Genomic DNA, 24193 nt, shown 5'->3' with positions numbered 1-24193 from the left:
ACCATGAAAGTATTCAGGACTGGCATAGCCAGTTTCAGTTGATATTCTTTCTCCACAATATCTAGCACCCATCAGTCTGTGGTGATTTGTGTCCATTCTGGATAAAATAGCAAGATGCTGGCATCAACCAGCAATAATGCCAGTGGGACTCCTTGGACATCATTGGGATTGGCATTCATTAGCTGCCAACATGATGAAATCAACCTCAGCTTTCATAGCTCCCTGGAAGGGATGAGCCTTATGTCTGGTTTACTGAGTTGGGGTCTCTTAATAGGTCTATACCTACAAAAGTCTCAGACTCTCTGCTATATCCAGCTTCGCGCCCCAGGACACACTTTGTCCTCTGGGAGTTTCTGGGGCTTTGACTCCCCTAAATCCTTAACTAGTTTATCCAAATCTTCCCTAAACAGTAAGCTTCTCCTAAATGAGTGTTTACAAAGACAAGTCTTGGATGCCAAATCTTCTGCCCAGTTATGCAACCATAAAAGCCTTCTAGCTGCTACTCTTGACGCTATCACTCAAGAGAACATCCTGATCAAATTGTAAAAAGTGTCTGCCAAGATTGCCACCCCTGATTCCAGGCAAACTGGTTCAGGGATCTCTGGAAGCTGCTTAATCCAGATTACCAATGCTTAAGCCATAAACCTTCCAAATATGGAATCTTGTATTGCCATAGTGTTTGTGATAAAGACTTGTTTCAAGATTGCTTCAATCTTCCTATCATGTGGGTACTTGAGGGTTGTATTGCCCTCCACTGGAATGGTAGTCTTTTGCATTATTGCTGCCACTAGGGCATCCACTCTGGGAATTCTTAGTAATTTAATCTTATCCTACAGAGGTACAGGATATAATTTGCTCAGTACACAGCCACTCTTGAGTCCATGCTGAGGGGATTCCCACTCAGACAGCAGCATGTTCTTAAGGGACTCATGTAATGGAAAATCCTTCTATGGCTTATAAAAACAAGTTTGCTTACCGTAAACGTTGTTTCCGTAGATAGCAGGATGAATTAGCCATGCTGTCATGGGATCTGTCCATCAGGTCCGGGAGGCGGAGCTTGATAAAGCAGAGGTTGATTTTTGTATCCTCTGCGCCTGCGCATGTGTGTTCCCGTGCAGGAAGATCTATTCTCCTCAGTCTGTGATATAGCAGTAAAAGTGTTATGGCTAATTCATCCTGCTATCTACGGAAACAACGTTTACGGTAAGCAAACTTGTTTTTTCCCGTCGATAGCAGGGCTGAATTAGCCATGCTGTCATGGGAGTCACAAGCTCCCAAACATGATGATAGATGTGGCAATCACTTGGTATACTCTGCTGCAGATTGCAGGACTGTTTGCCCTAACTTTGCATCTGCTGAAGTTTGTTGATCTAGGCAATAATGCATAGTAAACGTGTGTAAGGACGTCCAAGTAGCCGCCTTACAAATGTCTATGGGTTGTATGTTCTTGAGGTGAGCCCATGACGTCGTTAGGGCACGAACCTGGTGAGCTTTTGGCTTGTGCGAGAGAAGCTCATTCCGTTGTCGTAACAGAATTTAATACATTGGACTATCCAGCTGGATATGGTATGTTTCGAGACTGGTAGCCCTGGTGCTTTAGGATCGAAGGATAGGAATAGTTGCGATGGACGTGTTGAAGATGTCGTCCTATTCCTGTAGTAAGCTAGAGCTCTTTTACAGTCCAGGGTGTGAAGCAAAGCTTCCCTAGGCGTGGTATGGGGTTTTGGAAAAAAACGTTGGTAGTTCTATACTCTGGTTAAGGTGAAATTGAGAAATGACCTTCGGTAAGAATGATGGGTGAGTTCTAAGGACCACCTTTTGATGAAAGAATTGTAAGTATGGTTCATAGTGCACTAGTGCTTGCAGTTCACTGACTCGTCTAGCTGAGGTGACTGCTACTAGGAATACTACTTTCCACGTAAGGAATTTCATGTGCGCCGATTCCATTGGTTCAAAGGGAGGAAGCATGAGTTGTTCCAATACGTTATTAATATTCCACGGAACCGCTGGTTTGGCAGTGGGGGGTCTGATATGTAGTAGTCCCTTGAGGAAACGAGCAAGCAAAGGATGAGCTGCTATAGAGCCTTGATTATATGGCCTGTGGTAGGCTGCAATGGCACTGAGGTGAACTCTAATCGAAGTCGTGGCTAAGCCTGTTTCGAATAAGGTATGAAGATAGTCCAACAACTGTTGTGGTGAACAGTCCATAGGTGATAAGTGGTGGGCTACACACCATGTGGTATACCTTTTCCATTTGTATTGGTAATTGCGTCGGGTAGAGGGTTTTCTAGATTCCAGTAGGATACATTGAGCGTTATTGGAGACGTTTTGTTCAGTTAGCAACCACCTGTCAATCTCCACGCTGTTAAGTGTAGGGATGAATGCAGTGGATGTAACAGCGTACCCTGGTCCTGCAACAGGAGATCTGGGCGCTGTGGAAGTCGCATTGGTGTGTCGCTGGAGAGGTGCAGGAGGTAACTGTACCATGGCTGTCTTGGCCAGGCTGGTGCGATAAGGATCATTTGAGCGTTGTCCATTATGCATTTCTGAATTGTTCTGGTGATCAAGGGAATGGGAGGGAACGCATATAGCAGACCCGACCTCCACGGAATGAGGAAGGCATCTTGCACCATCCGGAACTTGCTTGGACGAATGGAACAGAATTTTGGAAGCTGTGCGTTGAGTTCCGTTGCAAATAAGTCTATCGATGGTGTGCCCCACCTGGCAAAAATACTGAGTACCACCTCCCGGTTGAGGGACCATTCATGTGGGTGGAAGATGCAGCTTAATCTGTCCGCTCTCGTGTTTGCTATACCTGGCAAGTATGTGGCCTGGAGATGTATGCAATGTTGGTGCGCAAATTGGAAGATGAGTAATGCTTCCTTGCATAGGGTCCACGAGCCCGACCCTCCTTGTTTGTTGACATAGAACATTGCCACTTGATTGTCCGTGTAGACCATGACTCTTCGTCCTTTAAGAAATTGCTGAAAAGCTTGGAGAGCGTTGCGAATCGCTCGAAGTTCCAGTAAATTTATTTGCAGCGTTTGCTCTGCTAAGGACCAAAGACCTTGTGTCTCGTGAATCTCTAGATGTGCCCCCCAGCCTTTCCGCGAGGCATCTGTTGTTAGAACGGAGTCGTGCATGGGCTGTCTGAATAATGCTCCCTTCACCAGTGTGGACAGGAGGAGCCACCAGGCTATGTCTCTCTTCATTTCTGTGGTGAGGGCAATTGATTGTGTGAGTGGTTGGGAATGTTGACTCCATTGCCGTTTGAGTCCCCACTGTAGCCGTCTCATGTGTAACTTGGTGTTCGGCACTAGAAAATTGGCCGCTGCCATATGGCCGAGAAGGACTAGGATTTGTCTGGCAGACGAGGATGGTCTTGGTAGCAGATCGTTCAGAAGATTTTGCATTTGTGCTTGTCGGTCCTGTGGCAGATATGCCCTGGATTGGGTGGTGTCCAGGTAAGCGCCTATGAATTGTAGTTGTTGTGTCGGTGTCAGGTGCGACTTCCGGAAATTGACCACTAGACCCAGTTGGTGTAAGCAGTGAAGAATTTGACGGAGCTGACAGAGGAGGCGGTCCTGTGATGGAGCTACCACTAGCCAGTCGTCCAGATAAGGGAAAATTGTCATCCCTTGTTGTCGGAGATGAGCCACCACCACTACCATGCACTTGGTGAATACTCTGGGTGCCGCTGATAACCCGAAGGGGAGTACTCTGTATTGGTAATGTTGTTGCCTGTAAGTGAAGCAAAGGTATCGCCAAGAAGAAGGATGGATTGGAATGTGAGTATATGCATCCTTCAGGTCGATGGAACACATCCAATCGTTGGGTTGCAGTAAGGGTAGGATTGACTTCAGGGACACCATCTTGAATTTCTCTTTTATCAGGAATTTGTTGAGTTCCCTGAGATCTAGAATGGGTCGTAGGCCTTCCGATTTCTTGGGAATTAGGAAGTATGGGGAATAAAATCCTCGATTGTAGTTGTTCGAGGTTAGTTGCACTACGGCCTTCTGTTGGCATAGGTGTAAGATCTCCTGTTGGAGTTGTGGATGATCCCGCATAGTTCTGACAGACATGAAGTGCGGAAGGCGTGGTTTTGATTGAAATTGAAGACGATAACCCTGACTCATAATGTCCAATACCCACTGATCTGATGTTATTTGATTCCAAACCGCCACACAGGATTGGATTCTCCCTGGCGGCGAGAGGTGGAGTGATGGTGGCTGTAGGTTCAAAAAGACTGGGTGGGTTTCGGAGCAGTCGATTGCTGTTGTGCTTGTTGACGTTGGGCGCGTGGTTTACCCCTACGAGGTAGATGAGACTGTTGTTGCTGCGGCTGTTGTCTTTGATAGGGTTGGTATGTGTGGTACGTCTGAGAGTGGTATCCTTGATACGGTCGGAAAGGTCTACGTCCATAGGAGGACTTACGTTGGTATGGGTAAAAGCGTTTTGTTGGATGGTAAGTTGCATGAGAGTGCAGGGATTGTACCGCTAACGCCTCATCTTTGAGTTTACCGACCGTTTCCTGCAATTTTGCTCCAAACAGGTTGTCGCCTGCACAGGGAAGGTTGGCAAGTTTTTCATGCACATCTTCTCTGATGGAGCTGGAACGAAGCCATGCCGTTCTGCGTGCTGCGATGGCTGTCGCGGAAGCTCTTGAGGAGGTCTCCATGCCCTCATAGACTGAGCGGAGTAGGTGTCTGGAACATTCTTCCATATCATGTAGGGTTTGAGGTGGTTGTCCACCCATGGTAGAAAGGAAGCCTTTAGTTGCTTGGATACAGTCATACAAGTACTGCACCATATAAAATTGGTGGTGCATAATGCGTGTTGTGAGCATAGAGTTCTGGTATATCTTTCTTCCCACTTCATCCAGATACCTATGGTCCTTATTTGGTGGATAGGTAGCGTGTAGTTTTGGTATTTTGAACCGTTGCATAGCCGACTCGACAACTACTGACTCGTGGTAGTTGCGGGAGTGCATACGGAGTTTCCTTTTTGATTCTAAATTTGATATCCGATTTTCTGGATACTGCTTGTATGGTTTGAGGGGTCTCCCATGACTTCAAGAGTAGCCGATGCAGTAGTTCATGAGGTGGAAGTGTGGTAGGCTCTCCTGGAACATCGAACATTTTTAATAGCCCCAATGTTTCAGCTCTGGGGTCTGGTTCTTTTTGAATTTGTAGTTGAAGGATGTTCCCTATCTTTTCTAAAAACTTTGGATAGGAAAGATCCTCAGGTGGAGAGTACGGCTCCTGCTGTCCTTCTGGAGAGTCTGAGGGAAATCCAGTTGATGAAGTAGGTGAATCCGAAAAGGAATCGTCGGGTTCCCGTGATACGGAACAGGTAGGTGAATGTGGATTAGCTCGTTCCGCAAGGGGAGATTGCTTGTCGCTAATGTCGTCTAACGGTTCTGAAGTTTCTCGATCTTGTGTAGAACCCGATTTATCTTTATCCATGATAAATGATGACTCTATGGCTTCGTAAAACCCTGACAAGGATTGTGATAATTGCCAGAAGGCATCTTTTGTAGCCTGCGGCATCAATTTTGCTGATTTCTTCTGTCTTTGTTGATCTTTCTGAGGACTAGGACTATGATCTGGGCGTTCCGGTTCACTAACCGAACATGGAGAAGCTTGAGATGATGTGAGGTATATTGGGGAAGCGTGTTCCCGTTGATGGGACAATAGTGAGGACCTAGACGTCGAAGGACTAACTTCTGTAGGCTTGTGATGTTTCCTCTTTTGGTCCCGGTATGGGTCTATCTTCCTTCTCTTTTCATGAAGAGTTGCTTGGTAGTCAGATGGGGTATGAGTTCTTCGGGAACTGTGTGAAGATGAACTTGATCTTTTGTGTTGAGAACTTCGTGAAGTAGATCTATGGTTATCTGATCTTTTACGTTTATGACCAACCTCTTGTGTCACAGACTCTTTCCTTGTTGACAAAGAGTATAACTGTGGATCTCCCTTTGTAGGTATCATCACAAATGATCCTGTTTGCTCCTTTGGCTGTTCCAATGCCGAATGGAACAATGTGTCTGTGGAAAGGCACGGTGTTTCTCGTTCTGTTTGTAATGGGAGTCCCGATGTTTTCGGTGCCGTATGACTGTTCGGTGCCATATAGCTTTTTGACTTCTTGTAGCTTTCTGGCGTCGTACGGCTTTTCGTCGTCCTACGGCTTTCCGGCGCCATGTGACTTCTCGACGCCGTATGGCTTCTCGGCCCCGTACGGCTTTCTGTCCCCGTCTGGTCTTTTGGCGCCGTATGGCTTTCCGGCGCCGTGTGGCTTTTCGATGCCGTGTGGCCGACCTGCGCCGTTTGGCTTTTCAGAGCCGTGCTTTCCGGAGCCGCATGGGCTTTCGGCGCCGTTTTGCGCTCCGACTGTTTCGGCGCCGTACTGTCTTGCAGGGCTGGCGCTGTGTGTTGCATGGACTTCGGAGCTTTGTGGCGCAGTTTCTGCGGCTCCTGCGCCGTCCCCTCTAGGGTCCTAGGGCGCGGTGATGTTGGGCTTGGTCTTGGCGCCGAATGGCGCGACCTCTCTTTATGTCTATGAGGCGATCTGCCTCGTTTCGATTCCCGACTGGAAGTCGACTGACTGGACGATTTTCGGCGATGAAGGGTTGCAGGGCCCTGCTCCCCTGTTACCTGGCTGTCTGATAGAGCCTTCGGTGCTGAACATTTCACCCTCTTCACCGGTCCCGGTGAAGAGTGGGCCTCTGACGCTTCAGGAGTGCTGAGGAGCTCTCGTAGCCTGTAGGCCCTCTGTTTTTTTGCCCTGGGGGACATTTTAGAACAAAATTCGCAGTTTGAAACATCATGTGCGCTGCCGAGGCACCGGTAACACTGGTCATGGCCGTCCGTGACCGACATTACGCGATTGCAGCAGCAGCGTTTAAATCCGGATTTCGACATGAGGAGAGAGTTGGCTCCGCGTGCGATCCCGCGCGTGGAAGAAACAGACTGAGGAGAACAGATCTTCCTGCGCGGGAACACACATGCGCAGGCGCAGAGGATACAAAAATCAACCTCTGCTTTATCAAGCTCCGCCTCCCAGACCTGATGGACAGATCCCATGACAGCATGGCTAATTCAGCCCTGCTATCGACGGGAAAACACCCAATAGGACACAGACTCCTTCTAAAGTTCATTCTCTTTTGTATTTGAAATCCTAAGAGATGCTAAAATATCAGCAATAACAGCTGATAGTTCTTCCTTCCTAAATATTTATTTATTTTATTTTTAGATTTTTATATACCGGTGTTCCTGTATGAAATACAGATCACATTGGTTTACATTGAAACAGAACATAAATTTCGCCTAGAGGCAGTACATGGAACAAGGTTTCGGAACTTGGAAACAGGGTAAACTAGATTCAAAAATTAACATTGTAAAAATTTAAGAACTTAAAGAAAACAACTTAGCTAACAAGTCTCTTTGAGCATCAAAATCATAAAATAAAGCATAGATTCCTCTTCCTCAGATGAGTATACCACTTCTTCTTCAGAATTACCAGATAATGAGCATCCAGAGCCCTCATCTGACTTGGAATCTTCTCTAGATTCTGGAGTGGCTGGGGTAGCAGGAAAATCTGAAGCCTTCAGGGCAGTCTGTGGCTGCTTAAACACTAGCTCCCTGTAGGCCCCAGGATCACTAGGCCCCATGGCCCAGGAGGAACCCTCTGCCTTCATGGCCCAGAAGGCTTGATGAATGACTAATACAAACTCTGGAGAAAATCCCTGAGCCCTTGGCAAATTTATGCCCTGTTCCTTTGCCCCTATACCTATGCACCATGGGTGGGGGCCCAAGAAGGGAAGGAGTAGGCTCAAGCTTTACAGGAGCTGCTCTACTCCTGCTTCAGCCCCATCTGGGGCCTGCACTGAAGGGCCTCCCACTTGCCCCATGTTTTCCAGGAGCAGAGAGGTTCCTGCACTGCACAGTGAAGCTGGCTCTGGATCCTGGTCACAAGCCAGGCAGAAGGAGCCAGCAACACTGGGGAGCTGTTCGGTGCTGTAGACATTGCACCTGCAGCCCTGTATGCTTGTTTTTTTTTTACTTAGAAACATACTCTTAGCCCTGCCCTGACTGCTATTGCAGCGCTGCCACTGGGTCCTAACCACAGCATCCTGCTCTCCTTCCTACAGCACCCAGAACTAATCATCACCGCTGGGGGCTGGAATCTTGTTTTCTCTCAGTGATTAGCTGTTGCCTGGCCAGAGCTCTGTGGCTGGGTCCCTCTCTGCTTGGGGTACTTCTTTTATTTTTTACAAGATCTTTAAGCAGCAGGAAAAAAGAGGAGCAGAGAGAAGAAGAGGAGCAGAGGAAGGGATTTTGAGCTCCCTCAGGTCCAGAGCATCTTGAGGGTAACCTAGAAATGCAAACCTGTGAACCTTTCCGCCAAGGGAATCCACCAAGCCCCACAGGGATACATCCTGGGGTGCCTCAAACAGGAGCACCTGAGAGGCTGGCTCCACTAGAGAAATGAGCCCTTTAGGGCTGTTGACCCAGGAGCGAGAGCTGCTCAACCAGGCCAAAGCCTAACCTTGGCTCTGGGTGATCTGTATATACTTTTTTTTTTGTAGCCTAAAGACCTATGGTGTCCGCAACTGCTGGAGACAGACTACTGGCAACTGCCTAAGTCCATACCCCCCTTATGGTGAGGTCATAAAGGAAGAATAAAAGATATGGCCTCTGTCACCACAGTTGTGGAATGAAATACCTTCCACTAGTCCAGACTAGTCTGGTAGGAAAAACACCATAGGCTTTGAAGGATGACTAGTCATCATCGTTTCAGGATCCTGCTTTTCTTTCTTTATCCAAGGATAAGAGAATGAATTAAGTGTAGGATTTAAAACAGCATACCTAGCTTCATGGCAAATTTCTTCCTCATGCTTGGTACAACAGTGAAGAGGCTGCTGAGGATGGAGAAGAAAACCTCCATCATTGCTGGGCTTGGAGTTCTTTCATAATGTTTCTGCAGGATAAAGAAAACAGGAAAAATGAATAGAACATAAAAATGCAGCCAGCAATTAGGATTACCAAATAATTCCAGGTCCTAAGGGACAGAATGAATTAGTTCTGGTTTTTTCCCACTATAGTTAAGGACTTGCAAATCTAAATTCTCTATGAAAAGAACTAAATCACTTCACGTAGTAGAACAGAGGCAAGACTGGCTCAGTTTATCCCATACAGAAATATAGAAGAAATTGGCAGACAAGAACTTGGCTCAGTCTGCCCATTTGTGCTACACTACTTAGCCATCAAAGATCTTACTCAGTCTATGGTCTTCTCCCACCCCCTTTCCAATTCTAAGGTCACTTTGGGCTTGATTCACTAAAGCGTTTCTTCCATTAAAACTTAGTAAACCTGGCCTTTTACCTCTATATCATGCACATATGAACTCTGTCATTATTTTGGTTCTAACACCTCCACTGGAAGTTTGTTCAGGTGCCCACCACTTTCTTAGTGAAAAAGTTTATTCTCATATTCTTTCTGAGCTTCCCTTCCATCAGTTTCATTTAATCTTCTCTTGACACTCACCTATGAAAAATCCTACTATTTGGTAACTTATTGAGCCCTGTTAGATTTATGAAAATTTGTATCATATCTTCTCTTCAGTCTTTCTTGTGGGGAGTACATCTTTAGCTCCTTAAGGAATTAATTTTCAAGGACCCAATGGGCAAGTAAGATCACTTTTTTTATTTTAGATGGGTATCTTTAAGCAAATTTTCAGTTGAGCCTACCTAGCTAGATTTTCAGTTGAAAATTTTCCAAAATCTAGCTGGACAAAATTCAACCAGCTAGACTTAGGATCAGCTATTTGTGCAACTGGGGTTGCCTATCTAAACTCAACCAGCTAGTGCTGAAAATATAAACAGTAACCAACTAAGTCATAAGCTCACTCCAGAAACATCTATTTATTCAACCATATTTTGCCAGCTAAATGTGTTTGTCTTGTGAATTTAGGTGGGTAAACTTAGCCAGTCAATAGAGACATTTAGTCTTACCTGATAATTCCCTTTCCTTGAATTCTGTGACCCCAGTGCATATGTGTAAGGTTATTTGCCCCTTAAGCCAGATGGAGACAGAGAACACACCTTTTTCATGACATGATCACTGGTAGTTATCATGGTGCAGCTCCAGCAAAAAGCCAATATTCTTACGTCAAAGTCATGGAAGTGAAAAACTATCAATAGATTCAAATCTTAGATAAAATGTATATAATTTGAAACACTTAACAAAGAATCCTCCAAAGAAATGATTCTTTCAAACTTATCTTGGATAAATGGAGAAGAAGAAAAAGGAAAGAATCAAAAAATAAACCTCTGGTTGCCTTTTAACAATCTCTGTAAACCAAGGTATATAACTTCAAATACCAACTTCCCAGAAGAGTCTTGGGCAAGTGTAGCAGGATGCAAGCAAAGGAATTTATCAGATAAGACTAAATTTCTAGTTTCTTATTCTCCTGCTACACTAGTCTAGACATGTGGGAAATACACAAACCCAAGTAATCTGGGAGGAAGGAAGTTAGGGCTATCCTGAGAACACCAAGTCTAAAGACTACATTTTTTTTGCATGAACATTCAGACTGAAATGTTTAGTGAAAGAATGTTAAGAAAACTAAGTGACCACCTTATAAATATGCTCCAGGGCAAGAGTAGAAGCTCTGCCCAAGAAGAAATTTGAGCTTTCACTGAATTTGCCTGAAGGACTTCTAAAGGCTGCTGACCATTCAATAAATATTTATTTATTCGTTTGCTTTTATATACCGACATTCATTGGGGTACATCACATCGGTTCACATTATAACAGGGTAATAGTATGACGGGGGGGTCGTACTATTTATACATTGTAGCATTAACTTATACATAGAAACATTTATACATTGGAACATAGAAGCATTACTTTATACATTGCAACATTTATATATTACTTTATACATAGTAACATTTATACATTGAAACATTCTTGTAGTATCTGAGAGACAGATTGTTCTAAGTTAGCTTTGATTTTAGAGGGAAAAATTAAGCATTTGGCTGGAAACCTTGGTGATAGAGCAGATTGTACAATGCTAAAGATGGGTGTTGGGTGAGGTAGTTGAAGATTTAAGTTGTGGGCTTGGAAGGGTATCCGAAAGGCGGGAATGGAGTTTGCAGAAGCAAGGGAGAGACAGCAGGAGGAGTGTGTAAGGAACATGTATGTGACTTAGTTGGGAGGAGAGGGTGGGGAGAAGGCTAGGGAAGGGGGAGTGGATGGGAGGGGGAGGTGGAGTTAGGTCACGAGTTGGTAGGCTTTCTGGAACAGCCATGTTTTCAGTTGTTTTTTGAATGTTTGGTGGGAAGGTTCCAGTCTGAGGTGAGAAGGTAGCTGGTTCCAGAGGGTTGGACCAGCTACAGAGAAGGTGCATTGTCTGGTAGAGGTCAGGTGCGCACGTTTTGTGTGTGGAATGATCAGGAAGCCTGTGTTTTGGGAGCGCAGGTTTTTCTGGCTATGTTGTAGTTGGGGAGGGTTTTTGGTCCATTTGATTTTTTGGTTGTTGATGGTTTTGTGTAGTATGGTGAGGGTTTTGAATTGAGATCTGTGTGATATGGGGAGCCAGTGTAGTGCTTTTAGAATTGGGGTGATGTGTGAGGTTCGGTTGGTGTTTGTGAGGGATCTAGCTGCGGCATTTTGGAGTAGCTGAAGTGGTTTTGTGGTGGAGGCGGGCAGTCCGAGGAAGAGGGAGTTACAGCAATCTAGCTTGGATAGTATGAGGGTTTGGAGTACTGTGCGGTAGTCGTGGTGGAATAGAAGAGGTTTGAGTTTTTTGAGGATTTTTAGTTTGTAAAAACCATCTTTGATTGTCAGGTTGATGTGTTTCTTCATGTTGAGGTTTGAGTCAAGGTGGATGCCTAGGTCTCTGACCTCATTGGAAAGAGTGGTGTGTGGCTGGCTGGAGGTGCTGACTTTGCTAGTATTGGATGTGCTTTTGTTTGATATGTAAATAAGCTGAATCAACTGCTTTTTTTTTTTTTTATAAACCAATTAGCCAAAGAGGCTTTATTTATTTAAAATTATTCTTTACATTAAAATAGATAAAACCAGCATAAACAATAAATTGCTTCTTACGTAATTTTATCCATAGATAGTAATATGGGAATTTAGTCACTGAAACATTAGGAAAAGTTGCCATTCATTCAAGAGTCTGGTACCCCAAAGACTTGTCAAAAGAACCATATTTTCTATGCTTTTTTTTAAAACCCTTGTCACGGATGTAAGCCGTGGGCTGTGGTGTGGTTGACACAGCCTAGCAGGTGAACCCGCCAACCCATGCTGACATCTGGTGGACCCGCTCTTACTGAGATTGGAGATGGAGTTTCACTTATACCAGCTCCATTCCCCATAGGTTGAGCCCTTGGGTTCCAGGGGCTGGCAGAGCTTAGGTAAAAGTATCGGAAAGAGTGGACAGACGAAGACAAGATTTGGGCAGCAGTCAGGGCTGGCAGCAAAGCAGACAGTATCCAGGTTCAGGTTAAGGTCGGGTCAGGCAGCAAGCAGACAGTAGCCAGGTCCAGGCCAAGGTTGGGGCAGGCAACAAGCAATCAGTATCTGGGACTAGGTTGGGGGTCAGGGCAGGCAGCAATCCAGGACAGTAGTCAGAATCTGAAGCAGAGGTCAGAAAGGAAAATTAGTTTCTTACTTGATAATTTTTGTTCCTGTAGTATCACAGATCAGTCCAGACTCCTGGGTTTTGCTTCTCCCCCCCCCCCCCCCCCAGCAGATGGAGACAGAGCAGTTACCATAACAACGCTCAGCCTATAAATAGGCTGGTGCCACCTACAGTCTGGCAGTATTACTCAATGTCAAAGCAGAATGGAACTATAAAAACTATCATAACTATATATAATAACAGAAACAAACTGGTCCACTGAACCCTCCTGGGACCTGAACCTTGAAAAAACCACTTGAGGACAAAACATTGAAAATCTCTGTCAATCTGAAATAATGAAATAGATAAGAACCGAGCGGACTCTCCCTTTCTTCCATGCCTCTGATGGGTGGGACTCTGGACTGATCCGTGGTACTACAGGAACGAAAATTATCAGGTAAGAAACTAATTTTCCTTTCCCTGTACGTACCCAGATCAGTCCAGACTCCTGGGATGTACCAGAGCTTTCTTTTTTTGAAATTTACGGTTTTTATTATCTATCCGCAGTAAATGATACAAAAGCAGCATATACAGTACACAAGACACAGGAAACCACGGCAATTTCCAGAAAGGCAGCATAAATTCGGATAGACAAACATAGAAACGTAGAAGCATAACCCCCCTCCCTTCCCCTTCCCCTCCCCCTCCCCCAGGTATTAAGGTACCATTGCGTATTGATCATTTAAAAGAGACTGGCATGAATTCAAAGCAAGATAGTCTACAAGATAGCTAGCAATAGGTGGCGTTAAGAGTCCGTTCACTGCGTAATGACAGGTGAGTCTAGATAGGAGAGTCCAGCTCAACAATGCCCATGTTCCCACTCGAGGTCCTCAGTGAGCCAAGAAAGTCATCACAGGGAGCAAGAGCGGGCGGTGTAGTCCAGAAAAGGCTGCCAGGTCTTTAAGTAGGATGACATTCTATTATGTTTAAATGCCGTTAAGGAGGATAGTCTCCGATAGTGGTGTAATAGTGTAACAATATCCGTAAGTCCTGGAACCATCGTGGTCTTCCAATTTTTAGCAATCAAGGTTCGGGTCGCAATAAACATTTGCATACAGAAACGTTGTTGATACTTATTAACAGTATCAGGAAAAATGTGGAGTAATGCCAAATCAGCGTTATAAAGAATCTGTACATCCAACACACTGGTTAACCAGGCAAATACTGCCTTCCATAAGGGAACAATAACAGAACAGTCCCACCATATATGCATGAAAGTACCAGACTGCCCGCAAGCGCGCCAGCAGGAGAGCGACATCGAAGGAGAAAAATGATGTAGCCTGTCCGGCGTATAATACCACCGGTAAATAATCTTATAACAATTTTCTTTCATGCGCGCTGAAATAGAGCATTTCCGGGCATTGAAGAAAACTACTTCCCAAGTTCGCTGTCCCAAAGACCTGCCCAAGTCAGTTTCCCAGTGGGTAATGAATTTGCCCAGTACCTCTTGTGATGGAAAAAACAACTGATATACCTTGGAAATTAGGCCCCTGATCCTGTCACTGTTCTGACAGTAAGTTTCCATAAGTTTCCATAAGTTTCCATAAGATAAATCCATAACGCCGCACCTATATCTCTACAAATTCAACTTCGGCCACACTTATCTTCCAGACCCATCAGAAACGCCTACAAAGGCACATTAGTCGCAGCTCCTGCCAAATCAACACTAAGAAAAAGAGCACTCTCCACTGCAGGACCACACCAATGGAATGCGCTCCCACCAGACCTACGACTCGAACCCAATCTACCAGAATTCAAAAAAAGGTTAAAAACCTGGCTCTTCAGGCAAGCATTCCAATTCCCAGAGTGTAACTAAGCACCTCCTCCTGACTTTCAGATCCAACCATTGTAGGGTGTCACGAATTGCTTGACACTTAATATCTTACACTTAATTTCTTACACGTACTTGCTTGACACTTGCTTGACACTTAATTTCTTACACTTAATTTCTTACACGTACTTGCTTATTCGCAATGCCTATTTAACAGTCATTTAACAGAGGACATATTATATAACCGTTTACTGCAGTCGATATACGCTACTAAAGTCCATTGTAAAAAGGGGAACACACACATACCATTCAAAACACGAACAAGGTTATTTATTATTTGTTAAATATTATTGATACTCTCTTTGTTCCTTGTAATAATGTTAATGTTAATGTTCATTGGTTGATTGTTATTGTTCAATGTTCTATGTAAAAAACCCCGGTCTAACCTCCCAGACCAGGGCAACCTTTTTGTTACATGTAAACCGGATTGATTTGTATTGCATACAGGAATTCCGGTATATAAAAATTAAAAAACAAACAAATAAATAAATAAATAAGAGATCTCCCCGATCTCAAGGAGCCCTCTCTCATCAGGCCTTTAACATAATGTGTTACTTGAGCATAGGCTAGATAATCCCGATGGTCTAGCTGGTACGTCACAAAAAACTGATCTCTAGAGGTAAGGGAACCCTGGGAGAACAGGTGACCAATCAAAGTGATCCCCATCACCCGCCACTGCCGTAATCTGCTAGATTGAAACCCACTGGGGAAACAGGTATTATTCATTAGAGAAGATTGAAAGAAAAATGCATAATCCCCAATCAGACGTCATCGACTATGGGCCCACACTTTAAGGGTAACCTCTAATGAGCATGGGATATCGATTACCGGTTGCCAGGTAGATCGGGGCTGCCAGGGCATAGCAGACCATGCCATGGGGCCTACAATAGATTGCTCCACTGATACCCACTGTTTTGGAGCAGCTGTGCGGTGAGCATCTATAACAGCCCGCAGTTGAGAAGCTATATAATAATACAGGAGGTTGGGTACCCCCAATCCCCCCTGTGTCTGTGGCAAGCAGAGCACCTGCCTGGCCACCCTCGGAGGTCTCCGTTGCCAAATAAAATCAAAAATTTTTTTCTGCCATCTACGTAAAATTGTGGAGGAGATATATACCGGCAGAGAGGCAAAAAGGTATAATAATTTAGGCAGTATGGTCATTTTAATTATAGCCACCCTCCCAAGCCAAGAGAAACCTCTCTTATTCCAGCGGCTCAAATCCAAGGTAATGTTGCGAATAAGTGGGAGATAATTCAAGGTAAATAGTTCGTCTAAATTGGGGGATATACGGACACCCAGATATTTGACCTGAGATTTAGCCCACTTAAACGGGAATTGAGCTTGTAGACGGCGTACCATTCCCAGGTCTAGATTAACATTAAGAAGTTCCGATTTCTCTACATTCACCTTTATGCCCGCTACGCTGCTGAATGCATTGAGCTCGTGCATCACACCCCGCAATGAACGTTCTGGGTCTGTTAGCATTAAGAGCACGTCTTCCGCAAATAGGGAGAGAGTATATTGAGAAGTCCCCAGCTGTACCCCCATAATCTCAGAAGAGGCCCTAATCCGGGTAGTTAGGGGTTCCATATACAGGGCAAACAATAGTGGGGAAAGCGGGCAGCCTTGCCTGGTGCCTCTGCCTATCGAAAAAGCCGGCCCGTAGCCATTGTTTACCTTAACCCTGGCTTGAGTATGATCATATAGCTTTGTTATCCAGTTGATAAAGTAGGGTCCAAAAGCCAGTTTGTTCAGCAGTTGAAAAAGGAACGGCCAGTGCACTAAATCAAACGCCTTTTCGGCATCCAAAGACAGTAACACCGCCGGCACCCCCTTCTTGCATACCCACCAAATAAGATCTATAACCTTACGGATATTGTCTGCCGCCATGCGCTGGGGTACAAAACCGACCTGGTCGTTATGTACCAGTCCCGGTAAGAATCTATTAAGTCTCATTGCTAATAATCGGGCCAGAATTTTTAAATCGACATTAATGAGAGATATAGACCTATAAGAGCTGCATAACGTGGGATCCCGACCCGGCTTAGCCAATACCGTGACCCCCGCCATATTAGCGTGGGAGGATATAGAGCCGCCTTCCCGTAGACTATTAAAATATTCAGTCAGAGGTTCCACCACTGTGGTAGAACATTTTTTGTAATAGGCTCCGGAAAAGCCGTCAAGGCCAGGCGACTTCCCCACCTTAAGAGACTTACGGTAATTGCAAACACTACTTCCCCAGGGGTAATGGGAGCATCCAGGATCCGCTGTTGTTCTATTGTTAAGGATGGGAGGGCTACCGTGGCCAGGTATTTTGTAATATCAGAGTCTAGAATAGACATCTGGGCACTATAAAGATTAGTATAAAAGTCAGAAAATGACTTGCGGATGTCTGACGTTGAAGTATGGATAAGGCCTTTATCACTTTTTATTTTAGAGATATTATTTTGAGTCATTTTAACTCTCAACTGACGGGCCAGCAGACGTCCGGCTTTATCCCCCCCTTCGTAATAAGCCTGTTTAGTGAGTTCAAGGGCGTGTAGTACCCGGTGATTATCTAGGGAAGCGAGAGAATCTTTCAATGCCAACAGTTTCTGGTAACATCGAGAAGATTGCGTTCGCATATGTTCCCTGGTCACTTCAGCTATTTGAGTGTGCAGGGCAAGCCTATCTTTTTCCCTGTTACGTTTGCACCATGTCGCTCTGGAGATTAACTTGCCCCGGGCCACAGCCTTAGAGCATTCTCATAAAGTAGCCGGAGTAATCTCAGGATTCTGATTAAGTTGGAAATACTCCTGGAGGTGCTCATTCAGCTCCCTGGTAAAGCGATCATCACTCAGTAGCGATTCGTTTAACTTCCAGAACCTATCACCCGTGTCTCTGCTGCCTATGGAGACGTTCATTCTGATCAGGGCATGGTCTGACCAGGTAATGGGGTCTATATCCACTGTGCTCACCGTATTACTTGTTACCCCATCCACAAGGAAAAAATCAATTCGAGAGTAACTAGCGTGGGGCGCCGAGTAAAACGTATAGACACGAGCTCTTGGGTTACGATTCCGCCAGACGTCCATTAAGTTCCACTCCTCCATAAGATCCCTTAAAACATTTCTGTTCATATGAGAGGTAGAGAGAGATGCCCTGGAGTTATCCATTTCCCGACATAGAGTGACATTAAAGTCCCCCCCCCCTATGATTACAGAGCCTTCAGCATGAGCAAGTAACAGGGTCTGAATCCCCTTCCAAAACCCCACCTGTTCCCCATTGGGGGCATATAATGATAATAAGGTGTAAACCATCGCACCCACCCGGATTTTTAAGAGTACATACCTCCCCCTGGGATCAGGTATGTGAGTGATATATTCAAACAACATCTGAGCTGATATTAGTATCCCTGTCCCCGCATATTTAGCTTGTGGTCCGCTCGCCGCTAGAAAGACATGGGGAAATTCTTTAAAAGCCATCAAATGGTCATACCTCCTTTTCAAATGGGTTTCTTGGATGAACGCTATATCGGTTCTATGAGAGTTGAGCTCCTTCCTGAGCAAATAGCGTTTCCGAAAGGTATTTAAACCTTTAACATTCAGGGATACTACAACAACCATAGTGAAGAATGAGAGAGAGCGGAACCCCCCTAAGAGGTCCGTGAACGCTCGCCTCAGAGGGCGGCGGACCAGACAGTGAAAAGGCCCACCCACCCACGCCAGATATGTCCAATCGGTGCACAAAGCATGTCAGCCAGCATTCAGAATTCCAAATCCCCTGGTACCCAAACCCCTTACCCTCACTAATGTGATTCGCCAACCCCTCGCGAATCATGGCTGGGGGAGCCCAAAGAACAACACCGGCAGCCCCTACAGACCACCGCCCCCTAGGAGTTATCTGAAAACGAACATGAGGCAATAGGAACTTTTAAAATGTATAATAACAAACAATGGAAGCAAGTGCAATAGAGCACATGATAGTATCACAAAACTTTGAAACATGAACAAAATCAGGACAGCAATACCATCTATAGGTTACCACATTTTGAACTGAAATACACGTCACAGTACTAGAAACCCATCAGCCCTTCTCTCCCTGAGGGTTTCCCTTCCACGACTGTTGCCGTCGCAGGCGACCCCGACCAGGGCCCTGGCGCTGCCATCTCGGGGTGGAATCCACAGGCCGTGCAGCTCGAGGTTGTGCTGGAGGAGTAAATGGTGCCTCCAGGCCTGCTTTTTTGAAGCATTCCACTGCTTCCTCCAGGGAGCGAACACGATATGTCACTCCCTTTCGCTGAAAAATAAGAGCGAAAGGAAAGCCCCATCGATATCGAATTTCTTCATTACGGAGCGCTGAAGCCACTTCCCGGAGCGAGTATCTCTTTTGGAGAGTAGATGGAGCCAGGTCGTTATAGACTGAAATGGAGTGATTCTGCCAAGACCATTGGTGCTGCGATCGTGCACATTTAAGGACTTCTTCCTTACCTTATAGTGATGAAATTTTATAACAATGTCTCTCGGCTGATTGTCTTTGCGCGGGCCCAGCGCTCGATGCGCCCTCTCAAGATCTATGTCTTTTCCGTTGTCTGGGGATGTAGAGGGTCCCTGAGCTAGTAAAAATTTGCAAATGGCCGCCGCAGTTTGCATGCAGTCCGTGTACTGATCTGTTTCGGGCACCCCTCGCAAGCGGAGATTCGCTCTCCGTGAGCGGTTCTCCAAGTCTTCAAGCTTATTGTGCACTTCATCCAGCTCTGCGGACATTTCTTTATTTTGTACTGCCAAAACGTCAAGCGCTGCATTGTGAGTATCCGCCCGAATATCTAGGTCGTCTACACGATGCCCCATTGAATTAAGGTCCTCCCGCAGCTCCGCCATTGTGGCGAGTAACTCCGCCTTGTGGGCTTTAAGGTCGGCCCGTAGTTCGACGAACCATGTGCGCATCTCCGCTCGGGTCGGAAAATCTGGGGTCGTCCCCGCAGTCGGCACCTCAGCAGCCGCTGCAGTGCTCACCGAGCTGACCGCACCAATGTCTGCCTCGTGGCTGTCCTCAGCCGGCTCCTCCTCGGCCTGCATAATCTCCGACGCCACTCTACTGAATGAAAACTGTTTTAAATCAGTTGGTCGCTTGCGGGTTGCCATCCTGGGATGTTCCCCAGCTGAGAAAGCCAAGGCTAACTTTCACACTCGCGGTTTGCCTCCAGTTATTCGCCTCTATACTGTGAATGGGAGCGGAGCAGACGTCTCAGGCAGCCATTTTCCAGCGCTGCTCAACAGCGCCCCCCTACCAGAACTTTCTTACCTGGGATGGGATCCGGAGAGGCCCACTCGAAGCACTCCCTCTCCAAATCCTCCTGAAACGAGAGCCTGGACATCCAATTTGTAATGTCTCGCAAATGTATGCAGAGATTTCCATGTAGCCGCCCTGCAAATTTCCTGCGGTGATACCATCTGACACTCTGCCCAAGATGCCTTTTGTGAATGAGGAGAGTGGGCATGCAGATCTGTAGGAAGGGATCTACCATGAAGGAGATAGGACAAACTAATAGCCTCCATTAGCCAACGAGCTATAGTAGCTTTGGAAGTCTGCAGTCTTCGTCTAGGATCACTCCACAGCACAAAAAGATGGTCAGTCACACGAAACTCATTGGTAACCTCAAGGTAATGCAGCAAAGCTCTGCGAACATCAAGCTTCCACAAGTTGCTAGCCAAAGGATCTGAACGGTTTAAGTCCGTGAAGGCCGGCAGCTCCACCAATTGGTTGATATGAAAAGAGGAAACCACTTTCAGCAAGAAAGATGGAACCGTCCTTAAAGAAATGCCCAAGTCCAAAATCTACAAAAAGGGTTCCCTACCAGAAAGCACCTGGAGTTCCGACACCCTACGAGCCGAAGTAATGGCCACCAGAAAAATCACCTTTAAGGTAAGATCTTTTAGAGTCGATCTCTTCAAAGGCTCAAAAGGCGCCGAGCAAAGGGCAGTGAGGACTAAATTCAAACTCCACGACGGATAAGGATGCCGAAGCAGAGGATGCAAGTGTTTTGTTCCCTTAAGAAATCGAACTACATCCGGATATGCCGCTAACGCTACACCCTGGATGGAACCATGCAAACAACCAAGGGCCGCAACCTGCACTCTGAGGGAACTACATGACAACCCTTTAGAAAGACCAGATTGTAAAAAAAACACAGAATATCTGACAATGAGGCCAGGTAGGCGCAACCTCACAGTCCAAACACCAAGACTCAAAAACTTTCCATACTCTAACATATGTGAGATTGGTACAAATCTTATGTGATCGGAGAAGGATAGCTACCATGGCTGGAGAATAGCCTTTGCAAGTTAACCTCTGCCTATCAAAAGCCTTGCCGCTAGACAGAAGGAATCAACGTCCTCCAAACAAACAGGCCCTTGATGCAGCAGGTCTGGGAGAACCGGAAACTGCAGAGGACCATCCACTGCAAGATTGAGAAGGTCCGCAAACCAGTGTCATCTCGGCCATTCTGGAGCTATCAGAATGACCTCCGTTGGATGGATCTCTACCCACCGGAGCACTTTGCCGATCAATGGCCAAGGTGGGAAGACATACAGCAGAACCTCGGTGGACCAAGGCAACACTAGGGCATCTACCCCTTCTGCTGCCGTCTCTCTGCGATGAGCGTAGAACCTTGGTGCTTTGGCATGCCGAAAAGTTCCCATCAGGTCCATGCTAGGTGAGCCCCATGCATCGCATATGATTTGAAAGGCGGTCTCTGCCAGCTCCCATTCTCCGGGATCTAGACGGTTATGACTGAGAAAGTCTGCCTGCACATTGTCCATGCCAGAGATGTGAGATGCTGCTATGCTTACCAAGTTTAGCTCTGCCCAGCTGATCAATTGGCGAGCTTCTATTGCCACTGGTTGACTTCTGGTTCCTCCTTGGCAATTGATGTACACCACTATGGTCGCATTGTCTGAGAGAATTCTGACTGACTTGCCCTTGAGGAGAAGATGGAATGCTTGCAATGCTAACCATACCGCCCTGGTTTCCAGTCGATTGATCGACCAGAGTGATTCGACAGGGGACCAAAGTCCCTGCACTGATTTTCCTTGGCATACCGCACCCCAACCTGAGAGACTGGCATCTGGTGGCCACTATCCAGTGGGGCACTTCCAGGGGAACTCCTCAGGTTAAAGTGTCCGTCACTAACCACCAATCAAGACTGGCTCGCGCTGTCTCCATAAGCGGTAAAGGTAGATGAAAAAGCTCAGGGACTGGGTTCCATCGGGAAAGTAATGTGGACTATAAAGGTCTCATATGAGCAAAGGCCCAGGGTACCAGTTTTAATGTTGAAGTCATCGACCCGAGAACCTGTAAATTATCTCTGACTCTGGGTGGGTGCTTGAGCATTAAACCAGAAACCTCAAACTTGGACTTGCAGCTTGGAGATGCGTTCCATTGCAAGAAAAGCTCTGCCTTGCTGAGTGTCGAAAAGAGCACCCAAATATACCAACGACTGAGAGGGCTCCAATCGGCTCTTAGCAAGATTGACCACCCAGCCTAGGGATTGCAGGAGCTGAAGTACTTTCTGAATTGCCTCCTGGGTGAGCGCTTTTGATTTCACATGGATCAGCCAATCGTCCAAATAAGGATGCACCAGTAACCCCTCTCTGCGGAGATGGGCTGCCACCACCACCATCACCTTGGTGAATGTCCTGGGTGCTGTAGCCAGACCAAAGAGTAGAGCCCGAAACTGAAAATTCTGATGCAGAACTGAAAACTGAAGAAACCTCTGGTGGTCTGACTGAATGCCTATGTGAAGATAAGCTTCCACGAGGTCTAAGGATGCTAGAAACTCTCCCTTGCGAACCGAGGCAATGACTGACCGAAGCGCCTCCATGCGAAACTGGGGAACACGGAGACATCTGTTTACACTTTTCAGATCCAGAATGGGCCAAAAAGATCCCTCTTTTTTGGCACTATGAAGTAAATGGAGTAACGGCCCTTTCTTCTTGCCTCTGGAGGCACTGAGACGATGGCTCCTAGTTGCAGAAGTCATTGTAAAGTGTCCTGCATCGCTCTTCATTTGGTTTCGTAACCGCAAGGAGAAATTAGAAATTGGTCCCGAGGACACCGTGAAAATCTAAAGCGTAGCCGTCTCTTATCACAGTAAGGAATCACTGGCCCGTCGTTACTTTGGTCCATTCCTCATAAAACAGGAACAGTCTGCCCCCTATCACTGGCACCGAGGAATGGACCTGCGCCCCTTCATTCTGATGCTTTTGCACTGGAAGCAGACTGGGAGTTACCAGGTCTGCCGAATTGACGGGCCCGAAAGGACTGGGACCAAGTCTGTTGCCTGTTAGGAGCTTGCCGAAAAGGGGCCGCGGGCGGTCTAAATAGGCAAAATCTTCGATTCCCTCTGAATCTGGCCCAAGAGGCAAAGGAACCTTTGGATTTTGGTCTATCCTCTGGTAACCGATGAATTTTATTCTCTCCCAGAGATTGGATCATATCTTCTATGTCCTTACCGAAAAGTAGTTTGCCTTTTAAGGGCAAGGACCCAAGCTGTGATTAAGAAGAGACATCTGCCGTAGTTTCTCAACCAGAGGAGCCTACGAGCTGAGACAGCTGAAACCATGAATCTGGCCAATGTGTGCAAAAGATCATGCAGTGCATCCACGCTGTATGCCACCGAAGCTTCCAGACGACCTGCCTGGACCGCCTTTGCATCTGATAAGTCAGCGTTAGCTTGCAATTGCTGAACCCAACGGAGACCTGCTCGTAAGGCGAAATTGCTGCAAATAGCCGCACGCACTCCCAGTGCAGAAGCCTCAAAAATCTTTTAAGTTGCACTTCCAATTTCCTGCCTTGCAGGTCCTTGAATGCTGTAGCTCCAGTGACCGGAATTGTGGTCTTCTTGGTAACAGTGAACACTGCCGCATCTACCTTGGGTACTCAAAGCAGCTCTAAAGCATCCTCTGGCAAAGGATATAGCTTGTCCATGGCCTTACTCACTTTCAAACCCAGATCCGGGGTGTCACATTCTCGGAAAAGCAAATCTGTAGCCGAGAAATGAAAAGGAAAAGAAGAAGCAGGGCCTCTCAGACCCAGCAACACAGGATCCATAGCACCCAATTTAGATTCCTCTGGGGGACAGTCAATGCTAAAATAGCAGGAATAAGGGGACCCAACGCCTCCTTTCTAAAAAGGCGCACCACCTTTGGGTCATCCCCCTCCGCAGCATGCGTCCCATGCATTGCGCTATGGTACTGTAAATCAGAGTCTACATCCACCCCCTGCGGGAGTTTGAGCTGGAGGTCTGGGTCATCTGGTTCAGTGTCCTGACTAGAAGTATCTGACCGACGGATACGTTTAGGCTGAGTAGGCTCCGCACCTCCCTTAGGGGTAGACCGTTTCTTAGCAGAGGACATAGAACTCTAGGAAACATCCTTTTTGCCAGATTGCAGCTTCCCTAACTTCCTCTCCTTGTAAGCCTTATGGAGCAACAACACAAATTGTGAGTAAAAAAGAGGAAGAGGAAGAGGAGCCTGAGGTCCCCTCGGGGCTATCTTCCATGGCAGGGAAAATAGGGTGTGAAGGTTCCCTGTCCGTTGGAACACCTTGCTGGGGAGAAAGAGAAGGAGGTAAAATCCCTTCCCCCAGCGCTGCACTAGTCACAACCCTGAAAGATTGAAAAAGAGCCCCCGT

At 46.3% G+C, this 24193-nt stretch overlaps 1 protein-coding gene across 1 annotated transcript in view; it reads right to left on the bottom strand.

Moving 5' to 3' along the window:
* MEI1 (meiotic double-stranded break formation protein 1) overlaps positions 1 to 24193 on the bottom strand; it is an 888987-nt gene that overhangs the window by 339187 nt on the left and 525607 nt on the right. The window contains exon 15 of the mRNA XM_029587121.1: positions 8865 to 8976. Coding sequence (XP_029442981.1) covers positions 8865 to 8976 — 112 coding nt within the window. The remainder of the gene's footprint in view (positions 1 to 8864; positions 8977 to 24193) is intronic.

Source organism: Rhinatrema bivittatum, chromosome 2 (genome assembly GCF_901001135.1).
Source record: "Rhinatrema bivittatum chromosome 2, aRhiBiv1.1, whole genome shotgun sequence".
In the NCBI taxonomy this organism is placed as follows: domain Eukaryota; kingdom Metazoa; phylum Chordata; class Amphibia; order Gymnophiona; family Rhinatrematidae; genus Rhinatrema; species Rhinatrema bivittatum.
The sequence above is the reverse complement of the archived record's forward strand: the minus strand, read 5'-3'. Positions and strand labels throughout refer to the sequence as shown.